The sequence below is a fragment of the Pezoporus flaviventris genome, unplaced genomic scaffold (genome assembly GCF_033815535.1).
Source record: "Pezoporus flaviventris isolate CSIRO_AGI_PZ_B2104156 unplaced genomic scaffold, CSIRO_AGI_Pfla_v1 ptg000001l, whole genome shotgun sequence".
In the NCBI taxonomy this organism is placed as follows: domain Eukaryota; kingdom Metazoa; phylum Chordata; class Aves; order Psittaciformes; family Psittacidae; genus Pezoporus; species Pezoporus flaviventris.
This window is the reverse complement of record NW_026892549.1, coordinates 11,870,267-11,887,138: the sequence shown is the minus strand read 5'-3', so window position 1 is coordinate 11,887,138 and position 16,872 is coordinate 11,870,267. Positions and strand designations below refer to the sequence as shown.

The window sequence follows — 16,872 nt, the reverse complement described above, 5'->3', positions numbered from 1 at the left end:
CATTACCCACCAAGTATATCCAGGTCCCTGAGCAAAAGCAATCCCACGAGTGGGTTTGCCTTTACCTGAAGCAGGAATAACCCAGACTGTCTTCCCCAGCAAATTCTTCATATGCACCACGGGAACTTTGTCCCCCTCTACAATATGTAAAAGTTCTGACTGGGCTGGGCCAGCCCTGTTGGCAGATCCTCTGGTGTTGACCAACCAGGTGGCCTTTGGTAAGTGTGTATCCCAATGCTTGAAAGTTCCCCCACCCATTGCTCTCAGTGTAGTTTTTAACAGCCCATTGTACCGTTCGATTTTCCCAGAGGCTGGTGCATGGTAGGGGATGTAATATACCCACTCAATGCCATGCTCTTTGGCCCAAATATCTATAAGGTTATTCCGGAAATGAGTCCCATTGTCTGACTTGATTCTCTCTGGGGTGCCGTGTTGCCACAAAATCTGTTTCTCAAGGCCCAGGATGGTGTTCTGGGCAGTGGCATGGGGCAAAGCGTATGTTTCCAGCCACCCAGTGGTTGCTTCCACCATGGTAAGCACATGGCGCTTGCCTTGGCGGGTTGGTGGCAGTGTGATATAGTCAATCTGCCAGGCCTCCCCATATTTATACTTCAACCATCGTCCTCCATACCAAAGAGGCTTTAACCGCTTGGCTTGTTTAATTGCAGCACATGTTTCACACTCATGAATAACCTGGGCAATAGTGTCCATTGTTAAGTCCACCCCTCGATCACAGAACCCATCTATATTTCTGGAATAACAGGAGGATCCCAAGAGTTGACTGTGCTGGAGGCTGAAATCAGCCTGACTGGGAGGGAATGGCAAAAGCACCCTATTGTGACTGGTCCAGAGGCTCCATGCATCCTCGGCATAGACTACCTCAAGAGAGGGTACTTCAAAGACCCAAAAGGGTACCGGTGGGCTTGTGGTATTGCTGCTTTGGAGACTAAGGAAATTGAGCAGCTGTCCACCTTGCCTGGTCTCTCAGAAGATCCCTCTGCTGTGGGGTTGCTGAAAGTTGAAGAACAACAAGTGCCAATTGCGACTGCAACAGTGCACCGGCGGCAATATCGCACCAACCGAGACTCCCTGATTCCCATCCATCAGCTGATCCGTAGACTGGAGAGTCAGGGGGTGATCAGCAGGACCCGCTCACCCTTTAATAGCCCCATATGGCCAGTGCGAAAGTCTAATGGAGAATGGAGACTAACAGTAGACTATTGTGGCCTGAATGAAGTCACACCACCATTGAGTGCTGCTGTACCGGACATGCTAGAACTTCAATATGAACTAGAGTCAAAGGCAGCCAAGTGGTATGCCACGATTGATATGGCCAATGCATTTTTCTCCATTCCTTTGGCAGCAGAGTGCAGGCCACAGTTTGCTTTTACTTGGAGGGGTGTCCAGTTCACTTGGAACCGACTGCCCCAGGGGTGGAAACACAGCCCTACCATTTGCCATGGACTGATCCAGACTGCACTGGAACAGGGGCAAGCTCCAGAACATCTGCAATACATTGATGACATTATTGTGTGGGGCGATACAGCAGAAGAAGTCTTTGAGAAAGGGAGGAAAATAATCCAAATCCTGCTGAAAGCCGGTTTTGCCATAAAACGGAGTAAGGTCAAGGGACCTGCACAGGAGATTCAATTTTTGGGAATAAAATGGCAAGATGGACGTAGACAGATCCCCACAGATGTGATCAACAAGATAACAGCAATGTCTCCACCAACTAATAAGAAAGAAACACAAGCTTTCTTGGGTGCAGTGGGGTTCTGGAGAATGCACATCCCAAATTACAGTTCGATTGTAAGCCCTCTCTATCATGTGACCCGGAAGAAGAATGATTTTAAATGGGGCCCTGAGCAACAACAAGCCTTTGAGCAAATTAAACGCGAGATAGTTCATGCAGTAGCCCTTGGACCAGTCCGGACCGGGCCAGATGTAAAAAATGTACTGTACACTGCAGCTGGGGAGAACGGTCCTACCTGGAGCCTCTGGCAGAAAGCTCCAGGGGAGACTCGAGGTCGACCCCTCGGCTTTTGGAGTCAGAGATATAATGGATCTGAGGCCAGCTATACCCCAACTGAGAAAGAGATACTGGCAGCCTATGAAGGGGTTCGAGCTGCTTCGGAAGTGATTGGCACTGAAGCACAGCTCCTTCTGGCACCCCGGTTGCCCGTGCTGGGCTGGATGTTCAAAGGCAGGGTCTCCTCTACACATCATGCAACTGATGCTACATGGAGTAAATGGGCTGCACTAATTACACAACGAACTCGAATAGGAAATCCCAGTCGTCCAGGCATTCTAGAAGTCATCATGGACTGGCCAGAGGGCAAAGATTTGGAATGTCGCCAAAGGAGGAGGTGGTGCGCGCTGAAGAGGCCCCACCATATAATAAACTGTCAGAAAGTGAAAAGCAGTATGCCTTGTTTACTGATGGCTCTTGCCGTATTGTGGGAAAGCATCGGAGATGGAAGGCAGCTGTATGGAGTCCTGGACGACAAGTTGCAGAAACTGCTGAAGGAGAGGCTGAACCGAGTCAGTTTGCCAAGGTGAAAGCCATCCAGCTGGCCCTGGACTTTGCTGAACGAGAAAAGTGGCCAGTACTTTATCTCTATACTGACTCATGGAGGGTGGCAAATGCCCTGTGGGGGTGGTTGAAGCAATGGAAGCAGAGCAACTGGCAACGCAGAGGTAAACCCATCTGGGCTGCTGCACTGTGGAAAGATATTGCTGCCCGGGTGCAGAACCTGGTGGTGAAGGTACGTCATGTAGATGCCCATGTACCCAAGAGTCGGGCCACTGAGGAACACCAGAACAACCAACAAGTGGATAAAGCGGCTAAGATTGAAGTGGCTCAGATGGACTTAGATTGGCAACATAAAGGTGAATTATTTTTGGCCCGGTGGGCCCATGACACTTCAGGCCATCAGGGCAGAGATGCAACATATAGATGGGCCCGTGATCGAGGGGTGGACTTAACAATGGACACTATTGCCCAGGTTATTCATGACTTTGACTGGGAGGGTAAAAGGATGTCTCCTTCACAGGTTGAGCACCTGAGAAGGAGAAAAAAGATGTGTAATTGCAAAGCACCTCCATCATATACCTCCCAAAGTATAAAGGTGGTGACCACACTGGGAACATAAGCCAGATCAGTTTCATGATCAATGATTCTATTGTATTACAAGTCATTACCATAAAGTACAATGGGACAAAAACCTTAGCCCAAGCCCCACACTTGAAAAACACTAATACAGCCAATACCGGATGGACATAAGATACGATATACTGAAACTGTGAGATCAAGAGGAACAACCTTGAGAGCCAATAAATCAGCATTGTGATGAGTGACTATCAATCCAGTCAGATCTGTTCCTATCTCAACCCCTCGAGCCCCACGATGGGCGCCAAAAAGAACTGTCGTGGTTTAAACCCAGTCAGGTAACTTGTTCACTCACTCCCAGTGAGTGGTGCTGAGCTGACAACAATCGAGATCCGTGTCCTCCCCCTGCACTGGGGCTCTCCCCTTCCCCGCTCCCGGAGGAACGGGGAGGAGGATCGAAAGAGCGCAACTCCTACGGGTTGAGACAAGAACAATCCAGCAACCAATGTACAACACAAATCACCACCGCTACTATCAACTACAACAATGATGAGGGAAAATAACAAGGGAAGAGAATACGATACCACCGGCCAAGAAAACGAGTTCCACCCGGAAGCCCGTGTCCTTCCGGGTAACTCCCAGTTACCCCCCACCCCGGGCATGACGTGCTGTGGTATGGAATACCTCCCTGGCTAGCCTGGGTCAGGCGCCCCATCTCTGCTTCCTCACAGCTTCCCCTCCTCCCTGGCAGAGCATGAGCCTCACAAAGTCCTTGGTCAGGGTAAACATCACTTAGCAACAACCGAAAACATCGGCTTCACCAACACTGTTCTCAGGCTGGAAGTCAAAACACAGCACTGCACCAGCTACCACAAAGGAAAAAACATGACTGCTACTGCTGAACCCAGGACAGGGGACAAATTAAAAAAAAAAAATACTTCTGTAGTTGATTATTTGGGAACTTCAGAAAATTATTTGAAGCTCTGCCCCTGGTGCTGCTTTAGAAGAGATTTGTTCTGTATCAGCATATTTTGGGAAATCATTGGACAAATATGGCCAGTATCCCCACATGGCTGTGTGGATTGATGAATTTATTTCTTTGGGTATCTTTTTTTATCTTTTCCCCTGCTATCTCAGAGGCAACTTTATTAACAAATGGAAACATTTTTTAATACCAGTAACAAGAAGAAGGTTGTCCAGGGTTCAGCAGTAGCAGTCATTTTTCTCCTTCTTAGTAGCTGGTGCAGTGCTGTAGTTTTGACTTTCAGCCTGGGAACAGCACTGATAACACTGATGTTTTTAGTGGCTGCTCAATAATGTTTACTCTGACCAAGGACTTTCTGAGTCTCACGCTCTGCCAGGGAGGAGGGGAAGCCAGGAGGAAGCAGAGACAGGACACCTGACCCAAACTAACCAAAGAGGCATTCCATACCACAGCATGTCATGCCCACTATATAAACTGGGGGCAGTTACCCCAAAGGGTTAGATCACTGCTCGGGTCAGGCTGGGTATCAGTCGGAGGTGATGAGCAGTTGTATTCTCTTCCCTTGTTATTTCTCTCATCATTATTATTATTGGTTGTAGCAGTAGTGGTTTTGTGTTATACCTTAGTTACTGGGCTGTTCATATCTCAACCCATGGGAGTCAAGTTCTTTGAGTTCTCCTCCCCATTCCTCCAGAAGCAAGGGGGGAAGAAGCGGGGGGAGTGAGTGAGCGGCTATGTGGATCTGAGTTATTGACTGGAATTAAACCACGACAAAGGTCTAGAGTTCCTTTTAGATATGCTCTTTACATCGAGATGCCCAAAAGAGGGAAAGTTGTGTTTTAGAATGGTAGGAGAAGTTTTTTTCCCTATATAAAATATAGGGTGTAAAATCACAAAACTTATCAAGAAAATGAAACATGAAGAAACATACTATGAGTGGCTGTTTCTGTTTATCATCATTCATATTAATTTTGTTATAGTAGCTTCAGTGGTGGAGGTTTGGGTGGGAAGGTTGTGCCAGTTGTAACTTACTAAATATAAAACTTGCAAAATTATGATCTTCTGGCACATCAAAACATTATAAAGACTACTTGTGCATAAATTTGTTTGCTTAGTTATATTTTTACACCTCTTTATAAGAGCATAAGAAGCTTTGTAAGTACATATTAGCAGGATTCTCCTTGGATGAAGTCTTATGCCAGTGTCATAAAGATGCCAGTCATACTTTAATCTTTTTATGAGTGTGAAATTCTTGTTTTCTTGTTGCTGCAACCAAAATACCCCAAAAAGCAGGGTATTGGTTTAAAGTGGGTCAAGGTTATGTATTCAGTGTTCTCTGTTGCATTCTCTAAAGTCGACATCCTAACTTCCTAATGCCCAGTCACCATTTGACCTTATGTATGTGCAAGTCAGGCCTTAGCTACTTCCATGATAGCTTTTCAATGACAATTATTCTGGTAGTCAAAGTAGCCACATGAAGTTGACAAAGTGGCAGTGTAAAAAATATGAACTAGAATGAAATCATTAAAAACCCTTGGCCTGTTTCTTTGTCTACAATGGCCAATATGAACCACAGCTACGTACGCCAAGGCAGAGTGACGTGTTGGTATATAGATCTTGTGCAGTAAATTTATACCCAGGATTTAAGACAGATATTAATATGCATTAACATTTTTTAATCAGTATCTTGCTAAGGAAAGCCATCACATATGAAGACACCTGTGAAGCTACTAAATTAATCATACCTTACTCATGTTTTGCTATTTCAGGTAACAAATTCATCATCAACCCTTATAACACCACAAACCACACTTTTTAATAGTGCACTGAGTAACAGATGCTTTCCAAAGTACAAAAATACACTGCAGTCAGTGTCTGATTGTTATTTTGGGGAAATAGGTTTTATGCTAATTTTTAACAAAGTATTTATGGATGATTTTCTGAATCTTCAGTGAAGTTTTTATGTTCTTATTTTAAAAGTATCAGCCCAAAAAGAAAAAGAATAATTATTAATTTTGACAACCAGTTTATAAGTACATCTAAGCAGAATATTGTGCAATATTGTTAGAAACTGTAAAATAAATTATTGTGGGTTTTTTTTCTCCAAAACTGAGAATAATCCAGAAGGAAAATCAGAAGAACTGCTTTGATTTTTTGCAGATATTCAGAGTATCAGAGGTCTTGCAGTGGATTGGATATCACGTAATTTATACTGGATTAGCTCAGAATTTGATGAAACGCAAATTAATGTGGCACATTTAGATGGTTCCTTGAAAACTTCAATCATCCATGGGATAGATAAACCCCAGTGTCTTGCAGTTCACCCAGTAAAAGGGTAAGATAATTGTGGATTTAATAAATAAACTACATTAAAGCTCATCAGAAGATTTCTTCTTTGTTCAGATTTTGAGTTTGCCCATTCTTTTTTCTTTCAAACTTAAAGTAAATGCATGTGTTTGGAAGATTTTTCTGAGATGTTCCTAACTAAGTACTTTCTCTACCAAACATTACTGTTCATTAAGTCATGTAATAATTAGGTGAATATTTTGCCTTCTTCTAAACTGACAAATGTTTTCACTACTGTTGCATTAAAAAAACTGTACACAGAGCAACATTTTAAATATGTTCATTTTCTTCTTCAGGAAACTCTACTGGACGGATGGTAACACAATTAACATGGCAAACATGGATGGCAGCAACAGCAAAATTCTTTTTCAGAACCAAAAAGATCCTGTTGGTAAATACCTTTTTTGCTCTTGCTTTTTTATTTGATAGTGCTTGATTATGGTCATTATCTTTCAATGCTACTTAAGTATATTATGATGGTTTTTTTGTGTACTATACAACAGTGAGAAGAACAGGCTTAAAGACATGAAAAACATGTAATGTACATTTCAGTTTCACAATTTAAGGTATCTTTTGACCATTCTTATTGTTATCTACTGTAGTGAGTTAAGTCTAACATCATTAACTTCTAGGACTACAGTAGACTGAAAGTGAAGGAGAACCCATCTGTATTTCTCAATCTTTAGATCATGGGTAAAATAATGTAGAGGGTTTAATAAGTTCTGGATATGTGTGAGAGAATACTTTGGAAATGTAGAGCCTTCCTCACCAGGATATCAGCTGCGTGATCAAAAGGTAATTTGGCTCTTAATTTTTCACATACAGAAAAAAGCAGTGGTTGAAATATATAACTTAGCCTCAGTTTTAGTATACTTGGGAATATAATTGATGATAAATAATGGCACTTTCTGGGGAAAAAGAAAACACAAAACCAAAACAGATCTGTATGCACTTATTACTATTTATTTATTTTTGGTTCAGATCTCTTTGTAATTTCTTTTTTTAGAGGGTTAAAGTGGTTATGTCAGTTGTTCCTGCGTTATTAATATCCCATCAATAAAATTATTACATTTCAAAGCATTTACAGGTTTTCAGAACTAAACGTGTTGAGCAAGCAGAAGCAAAAATGACAATTCAATAAATTTGACAGAACAGGAACAAAGCGTGCATTTTAGATGCTAAATTCAAAGAATTTTATAGAAATGTTCTAAAAGGCTCAAATACCAAAACATATAGATTGTGTAAAAAAGAAACTAGACACTCTAGTTCCATTAGGCTGCATACTTAGGTGTTTTTTTTTGTTGTTGTTGTTTGGTTTCGTTTAGCAGTCCCAGGCACAGCTACAGGTTGGGCAAAGAAGAGATTCAAAGCAGCCCTGTGGAGAAGGACTTGGGGGTGCTGGTCAATGAGAAGATGAACATGAGCTGGCAGTGTGCGCTTGCAGCCCAGAAAGCCAACCGTATCCTGGGCTGCATCAAAAGGAGCGTGACCAGCAGGTAGAAGGAGCTGATCCTGCCCTTTTTCTCTGCTCTCGTGAGAACTCACCTGGAGTATTGTGTGCAGTTCTGGTGTCCTCAACATAAAAAGGACATGGAACTGTTGGAACAAGTCCAGAGAAGGGCCACGAGGATGATCAGGGGACTGGAGCACCTCCCATATGAAGACAGGCTGAGAAAGTTGGGGCTGTTCAGCCTGGAGAAGAGAAGGCTGTGTGGAGACCTCATAGTAGCCTTCCAGTATCTGAAGGGGGCCTACAAGGGTGCTGGAGAAGGACTCATCATTAGGGACTGTAGTGACAGGACAAGGGCTAACGGGTTAAGACTTAAACAGGGGAAGTTTAATTCAATATAAGGAAGAAATTCTTTCCTGTAAGGGTGGTGAGGCAGTGGAATGGGTTGCCCAGGGAGGTTGTGAATGCTCCATCCCTGGTGGTGTTCAAGACCAGGTTGGACAAGGCCCTTGGATAATATGGTTTAGTGTGAGGTGTCCCTGCCCATGGCAGGGTGGTTGGAACTTGATGATCTTAAGGTTCTTTCCAACCCTAACTATTCTATGATTCTATTCTATGATTCTGTGTTTTTTGGTTTGTTTGGTTTTTTTATTCTTTTTTTCTTTTTAAGGAAATGGCTATAGTAAGCTTTAAAATAGCTTAGATAAATAACTTCTAAGTGAATTACTGTCTCAGCTACTATTCAGTTATAGTCAGGGATGGTGTTCTTTGGATTTGTTGGTTTTGGGGGGGGGGTGTTTTCTTTATTTTTTTTCCCCTTTTTTTAAAAAATACAGGGTTTAATCCTTTCTTCTTAACAAGCTCAGAGTTTCTGTTTTGCTAATGGTTATAGCGCAGTCCTATTTGCTCTTTTAGCTGTTCTCGTTTCATTTTCTTGGATGTCTATTTGAATATTACTTTCTTTTGAATTTATAGCATAGTCTACAAACAAAATCATTGCAGATGTGAACCAAAAATCTTCTTGAGGCTGGCTCTTGAAATTTTCATCTTAAAACTACTTTTTTTTTTTTAAAAAGAAATTTATTTAGTTATTTCTTAGGTATATATGTGCATTTAGCAGAGAAATAAATTCCCAATTCTGAGCATTTTTTTTTCACCTGAAATATAATTAGCCATAAACACTTAAAAGTCCCTTTCTTAAGTCACTAAGGTAAGAAACATGAAAAAAAAAATCTATATATTGTCCCTATAACCCATCTAAGCTGTAATAGCAGTGTCCCACATTTAATTGATTTAGGTAGTAAGAATGAACCCCATCTTTAATGTTCTGGGAACATACTGTTTCCTTAAGCTTCCACTGCTTTTTAGAGAACATTTTCACAGGTAAAAATAAAGTTAGAGGAACATACGTCATTTAATCAATAAGTATACAATAAATTCTATCAAGAGTCATTTCCTTGAATTTCAGGGATGCACCAAATTAAAATATCAAACTCAATTATCTGGTAGTGAAAGCTAAAATCTCATTACATTTGTAGCTTCAATATTGGAACCTCAGTGTATGAATTGCTGGAATAACCTTTGTGATATACTGTTTAAATTGTAGTATATTTCTGGAAAATTGGGTAAAGGAATTGGAAAATGCATGTGAAATGAGTGATAGCCTAAATCATGGTAATAATGCTTTTAAAACACAACAGAATTCTCCAAGACTATTATTTTACAATCCACGTGTTCAGGTTGACTTTGGCAGCTAGGACACAAGTTATAAGCCAGTCACACATGCTGGAATGCATCATGAGTATTTGTGATGCTTATGGCTAATAACATCTGTTTTACTAGCAAAAATAGGACAATTCCTGGAAAAATCTAAATGAACATGCTCTGACTATGTTAGAAATAGTATGTTTTTACAGAGGTTGGTAAAGGTAGAATAACACAATGGGAAAATAATTCGGGAAGAAAAATGTGGTAGACTTGAGTAGAAGGAAACAGGAATGTTATTTCTTGTCAGGTGCTGCTGTGTAATTGGAATATCTGCAGGTAGAAATACCGGTTTAATATCTGAAGAAGTAGAAAACCTGACAAGATAACATTGCAATTTTGCAATTCCTGTGTAGACTGCATTCACAGCAACCCCATGAATAGATTTGTCTAGGTGAAATCAGTGAGCAGCTGACTGGTAGCAGTCAGGAGTTAGAGAATAGCAAATGCTATTCATCTCAGAGTAAGGAAACTTTTATACTTGAATATTACCTCTGTAACGGATGTCAAGGTTCATCCATATTCTCAGGAAAGTTTCCTGTTCTAGGCATAAGCACTGCAAGCTTTTGGCCTACTGTAACAAATGTGCTTAAAGTGGTGGCATGATGGCATCTACAGCCCATGGCACTGCTTTCTCCTGTCAGGATATTGAAAATATGTCAGGCTTTCCACAGAGAAGCAGTTTACAGGATGGAAGAATACTGTGTAGTATCTAAAGGTTGACCTATAGAGTGAAATACAGTATTTTTCGGCAACTTGCTGCTGGATACCTTAACATGAGTCCTGAAAAAAGTCTAGCACCAAGGCAAAATATTCTGCCATCCCTTGTCATGGTGCTAAGCGTATTTCATAGAATCACAGAATAGTTAGGGTTGAAAAGGGCATTAAGATCATCTGGTTCCAACCACCCTGCCATGGGCAGGGACACCTCACTAAACCATGTCACCCAAGGCTCTGTCCAACCTGGCCTTGAACACCACCAGGGATGGAGCATTCACAACTTCCCTGGGCAACCCATTCCACTGCCTCACCACCCTTACAGGAAAGAATTTCTTCCTTACATCCAATCTAAACTTCCCCTGTTTAAGTCTTAACCCGTTAGCCCTTGTCCTGTCACTACAGTCCCTAATGATGAGACCCTCTCCAGCACCCTTGTAGGCCCCCTTCAGATACTGGAAGGCTGCTATGAGGTCTCCACACAGCCTTCTCTTCTCCAGGCTGAACAGCCCCAACTTTCTCAGCCTGTCTTCATATGGGAGGTGCTCCAGTCCCCTGATCATCCTTGTGGCCCTTCTCTGGACTTGTTCCAACAGTTCCATGTCCTTTTTATGTTGAGGACACCAGAACTGCACACAATACTCCAGGTGAGTTCTCACGAGAGCAGAGTAGAGGAGCAGGATCACCTTCCTCGACCTGCTGGTCACGCTCCTTTTGATGCAGCCCAGGATATGGTTGGAGTTATATTTCCCTTTTTTCAGTCATCAGGAACTTCACCCGGCTGCCATGATTTTTCAAGTATGATGAACAATGGCTTAGCAACTTCATTTGCCAGCTAATATTTACCGTGGAAAATCTCCTGCTACAATTACTTGAATATTTTTGAGATTGTACAAGTCTGAAACACATGATCACTTAGTTCTTTGTTTTTAATTCCAGAAAATTATAAGTTATGTTCATTTAGTAGGTTATTTTGCAAGTATTTTTATTTCTACAGTTCTTTCGCTTGTAACTCCAAAGAATTGATCATGAGGTCAGCTCTCTATAAAGCAAAATGAAAATGAATTTACTGAGAATTAGCGTTAGGTTTCCGTATTCCAGCATTCTAAGCAGAGGGCTGTGCATATAAGGAAAGAACAGACTAGTTTTGAATAGGAAAAAGTAGCTTGTTTTCTAAGTCTTTATGTATTTGTAATGTTAGAATATAAATTATGGCTTCTGGTTTGCATTTACCAGTGACCTTGTTAAGGACCTCAGTTCGCTCAAGTACTTCATTGCCAGATAATGCTCTTTTATCAGTTAGTCACCAATTGATTTCTGTAGATGTTGGGAGAAACAAAAGGCAGGAATCTTTTGAAAATCATAGGGGTTTTACTATTAATGGCCAAGTTTAGTTTTATATTGTTTGTTTTCTTTTTAAAGCTTAATTTTAAAGCACAATGTGTGTGTCTATATTTTTAAATGTGCATATATTATGAAAACAGTGTAATGTTAAATGAGTATTATCCATTCAAGCCAAAGTTGTTAAAGTTGTGTATATTAATTACAGGTTTATCGATAGATTATGGAGAGAACAAACTTTACTGGATCAGTTCAGGAAATGGAACAATAAATAGATGCAACCTAGATGGTGGTAATTTGGAAATAATTGAATCAATGAAAGAAGACTTAACAAAAGCCACAGCTTTAGCCATTATGGGTAAGTCCAGTAGTAATAACTTAGATTTTAAATGATTGGAAGCTAATTGAGAATGAACTATCAAAAGCTTGGAGGAGCTATTGTTTTTGTATAGCTAATATAGAGAGTACATTCACTAGTAGTACGTTTTTGTTTGTGGAAAAATGTTTTTTATCTTTTATTGAACAGTTTAGAATCTGTATTGCAATTACATGTTTCTAAATGTAGTTTGACATACATATACACAGTACTAAGGTAACAGACTGTTGGCTATATTTATTTGTAAAGGATATTGGAAGGAGGCATGCTATACTCTTCATTACAGAGAATTTCTATGACTTTTCTCCCGCTGCTCACTTCTATTATCTTCATTAAGAATAGCCTGAGTTTGTTGGATTGGCTTGCACTTTGTGAAGACTTCTTTTGGTTATGAATTACTGGTGGATGATTTGGATTTTCAGATGTCTGCTAATATTCTGTGTATTAAATTGGTTGAAGAAATAAGTTGTTTGTTATACTTTGCATGTTAGAGATCTTTAGAATGTTCAAAAACTTCTGAATGGTAAAAGTAAAATAAGAAAAAAACTAAAAAATTCAAGAAGTCTTTAAGTTGCAGATTGCTGAATATTATGAAAATACTGTTTTGAATTCTCATTTTCTTGTATTCATCTTCAGCTCTTGGCCCTTGCTTGAGCTAGGATAGAGTGTGTTGAAGAAATTCCAGTCTGTCTCAGAATTGGTATTTATATTATTCTAGAGATAACTGTATAGCTGTCCATATTTCCTCCCAGTGCTTTGCTGACCTTGGTTCTGGTTCAATTAAACATTATTTATGTTTATCTTGGATGTTACAAAAAAACAGTTCAATTGATAAGTAGAGTTTTGTTGGGATAGTTGACTCATCAACTGCCAGAATGTTTTTATAAAGTATTTTATTTGTCTGATAAAATAAAGATAGATGGTGTGCTTGTGAAAGTTATGCTAAATGAACTGCACAGACTTTATGCATATGGTGTAAATTAAGTCATATTTTAAAGTGGTAACTGCTAAAATAGTTTTACTATACACGTATTTGGCCAGTATTGAACTCTAAATGCTGTCCAGATTTGTTGGAGAGGCAATGCTTTTGCGTACGCATTCATCAAAAGCAAGTATTGTGCCCAAAGGAGTCATGAATGGTAGTATAGTCAAATTGTCTTTTGTTAATTTCATTGTGACTAGAAATAGAATTAATAGATGACCTTTACTTTAGGGAGCTACTAGAAGCGCTTAATATCAGAAGTTGTAAAGAGTATTTGTTCATACTGGTTCATACTGTCACTGCGATTTCTGTGGTATCAAGTCTTCATCTGTGATTCACAGAAGCTACAACAGTGATGATCCATCTGGGATATTGAATGAAAGGTTTATAACTATCATTTAACGGAAGAGTGTTTCATGCTTCTTTGCATGAAAGTAGTTGAATTTTTTCAGGTGTGGAGATGTGAGAATTTCTGCTGTGTAATTTTTAAACATCTATACATCTAATACTCCTAATTATGGAATGCTTTGGTTTTATGGGTGATAACAACTCTTTCTATTCAGAATTAGTAAACCAGACTTACAATGTGTTTGGGTTCTTCTTTTGGGTTTTGTCTTTGTTTTGGAGCAATAGTTGTGATAAACTGCAGTATGACATTGCAGTATAATTCTGTATATAAATCTGTTGGAGAAAAGTGCAAACAAATACAGTTTTATTAACAGTTCTGCATGTGCTGATTGAAAAACACAAGAAGTTTCTGGATTCATTTTTCTGTATATTTTTATATTGTGCAACATATTGGGGCAACATAAGTGCTGTCTATTTTCCTGAAATGCTCGTAGATTTATAGTCAGGCTTTCATGCATGCAAAATGGATCAGAAGAGGAAATCCAGTGCAATATGAAGCAAGATAAGAGATTTGTAGTTGATGAATGATCATAGCTAATAATACATAGATAAAGAACAATGAATAATTTGTTCTAATGTAAGATTTAGCATGATAATATGTGAAAACATAGTATCTCTATTGACCTGTTTACCTACAAGTTTAATAGGAAGTTTTAGCAGGTGAATCACAGTAATTGCAATGTTTACTTCATACTTTTTAGTCCATTTCATAAATTTTCTGGACTGTTTTTATCTAAAAACACAGTAAGCACATACATCCCAACATGAGTTGGAATGTTTCTTCCCTGTGTATATGCTAAGGTAACATTTTTACCATTTGAATTCATCAGTGACTGGAAAAAAAAAGACATGATATCTGTGTCCAAACACATACCTGGTTTGTGGCATTTAGATTCATCTCAGTGCCACAGTCCTTTAGGCCTCTGCTGTCTTTGCATTTTTGCATCTTTTGCATTAAGTGTCTCCCCAGGTAAAAGCAGTGATTTAGCTTATATTTTTTGTTTCTTTTATTTTTTTTTTTAAGTGTATGATTTTGTCATATTGTTGGGTTTGTTATTTTTCCAACTGGAGCATAAAGAAGAGGTAGAGCGTGGTGTAAGCGGCAAGGAGAAGCAGACAGGCCAACCCAATATGGGTGATAAGCAACTTCTAGTTTATTTGTGACGCAGTTCACACATATATAGGAGTGGTATTCAGCCACTCCTTCTTGGCATAACAGTATTGGTTAGCCCCCACAGCTTCCTCCACATTCTCCTCCCATGTCCGGTCTCCGGCCACCTGTGGGGGCCACCCCCTGCCTTGCTTGCACAGTCCTCCAGAACTCTATGGTCCTGCTCTTAGAGTCATTCTGCAACAATTCCCCCCTTTTTCTTTGTGCAAGCAAGGCATTATGGGTTATTCTGTTCACCTGTTTTATCACACAACTATAAACAAGTCTAATAGCTGCGATGATTAACCTAACAATGATACATAAGTGCAATACTTCAAACAACAGTGTTTGACTCAACCTGTACTGCCCCGTGAAGACAACCATCTAGTTATTCTTAGGATATTGCTCATTTACTATTGCTGGGTAAGCTGAGCCAGGGTTCTCAGCTGTGCATGCATCGAATTAGCATAATCAGAGAGACTCATACAACACATTCCATCAAACTCTTCACATCCATGTCCCTGTTCCAACAACAAAAGGTTCTGCAGCGTTGCATGTCTTACAGAGTCAACATTAAAACAAATCAGGAATTGCCTTCGATGTAGAATTGTCTGCTTAGCAACTCAGCAACCCAGTCTGCTTAGTTGAGCCAAGGCCCCGGCTGAAGCACTTACAGTGATTTGACATATTATGATTGGATACATGTTTTGAAGACCCTTAATGACTAACATATAAGTGGTTAAACACAGGTGTGAGAACTCAACCTTGAAAGCTTGCCAACAGTCCACAGTTCTCATTAACTTGGTGAATTCCAGCCTCTTATCTTGCTTGCTTAAGCTTCTTCGGGCCTCCCATAGCCTTGCTGTATCTTTCAGGACTATTCAAAGTTTATGTACCAATTATGCATTCTCCTGTGAGAACACTGTCTCCACATCTTCCCCCTTTTGTTTTATCCAGTAACAAGTCGCTACTACAGCAAGGCACACACATATTTACATTAGCAGAGTAACTATTACAGGGTGCAGCAGCATGTTGAAGATGCTGATGGCAGTGAAGGACTAGCCAAAGAAATTTCTTACCAGTGGAATTCTCCCCCCCTCTTAATTTGTTCCATCACCTGCTTTATAACACTACCATTGTATTAAAATCTTTCTAGCTTTTGCCTTAGCATTTTCTAGCAGCTACTGCAAATTTCCATGCTCTAACATCTCTTTTACAAGTGACAAATCTATACAATACAAGGTGCAGTTTCTTATTAGCAACTAGCTAGTAAATACAGGTGGTTTTATACACAAAATCACCACCTCTAATAATAGCTACTTTACAAGCACACATATTCAGGATGTTACTTTTCAGTTGCCCCCAAGTGATGCTTTGCAGTTATTTGTTCTTTCTCTTCCTCTGTCTCATTCTGCTTGGGGTAATCACGGTCAGCTCCTGTAGCTGAGGCATCAGGTTTATCCATTCATCTGTCCAGCTCATGGCAAGGCTTGACAAACTTTGCAGGCAGTCACCATGGACCTGTAGGCAGGAGGACACAAATATACCCCCTCCCCCAGGTTATCAGTTCTTCAGTTCTTGAGAAGTAGACAGGTTAGACAGGTTAAGTGCAGCATCATTACTCTCTCTCCCCCCCCCCCCTTTTTTTTTTTTTTTTTGCAAAAGCCGTCCTGCTGGGCAGCAACTATAGCGGCCTGCCTGCTTCAGCAGCAACCATAAATGCCCGCCGGCAACTGCACCTTTACGTTGACCCTTTCATGCCCAATGTTAAACAGCTACCCGTTGAAAGCATCCTTGGTTGCCCATTGTTACAACTGAGCGTCTCCAGGGCCAGTGAGTCTGAGCAGACTGACCTGGGAGACAAAGAGTCAGAGTCTGGAAGCAGAGGATATAAATCTGGCTCGGATTCAGGGGATTCGGGGGCTGATCCTGGGCCGAACTCGGGGTCTCCGTTGCTCGCAGCTGTGTCTTTCTTATCAGATGTATCTCGTTCGATATGTGGCCATCTGCAGACCTGGCTCCTCCGTGACTGAGTTAAAAATTTTTTCACTCTAGGGTGTAGTGGGTTGGAGAGGCTCGCAGTTCCTTTAAATCTCCCGCTAGCACATGATCCCTATTTTCTACTGCGTGCTTCAAAATGGCACCGCAATCGATCCGGCGCCGAGGCACCGCCCTCTTTCTTTCGGATTCCTTGACATTTATCATGCGTATACCTTCTAATATACTTTCTCTGTCCTTTTCACA

General features: G+C 40.5%; 1 protein-coding gene across 1 annotated transcript in view; it reads left to right on the top strand.

The window, feature by feature from the left end:
- The window catches only part of LRP1B (LDL receptor related protein 1B), a 794,792-nt gene that overhangs the window by 568,267 nt on the left and 209,653 nt on the right, over positions 1-16,872 (top strand). The window contains exons 29-31 of the mRNA XM_061444942.1: positions 6,255-6,429; positions 6,737-6,831; positions 11,921-12,070. Of these exons, the coding sequence (XP_061300926.1) occupies positions 6,255-6,429; positions 6,737-6,831; positions 11,921-12,070 (420 nt within the window). The remainder of the gene's footprint in view (positions 1-6,254; positions 6,430-6,736; positions 6,832-11,920; positions 12,071-16,872) is intronic.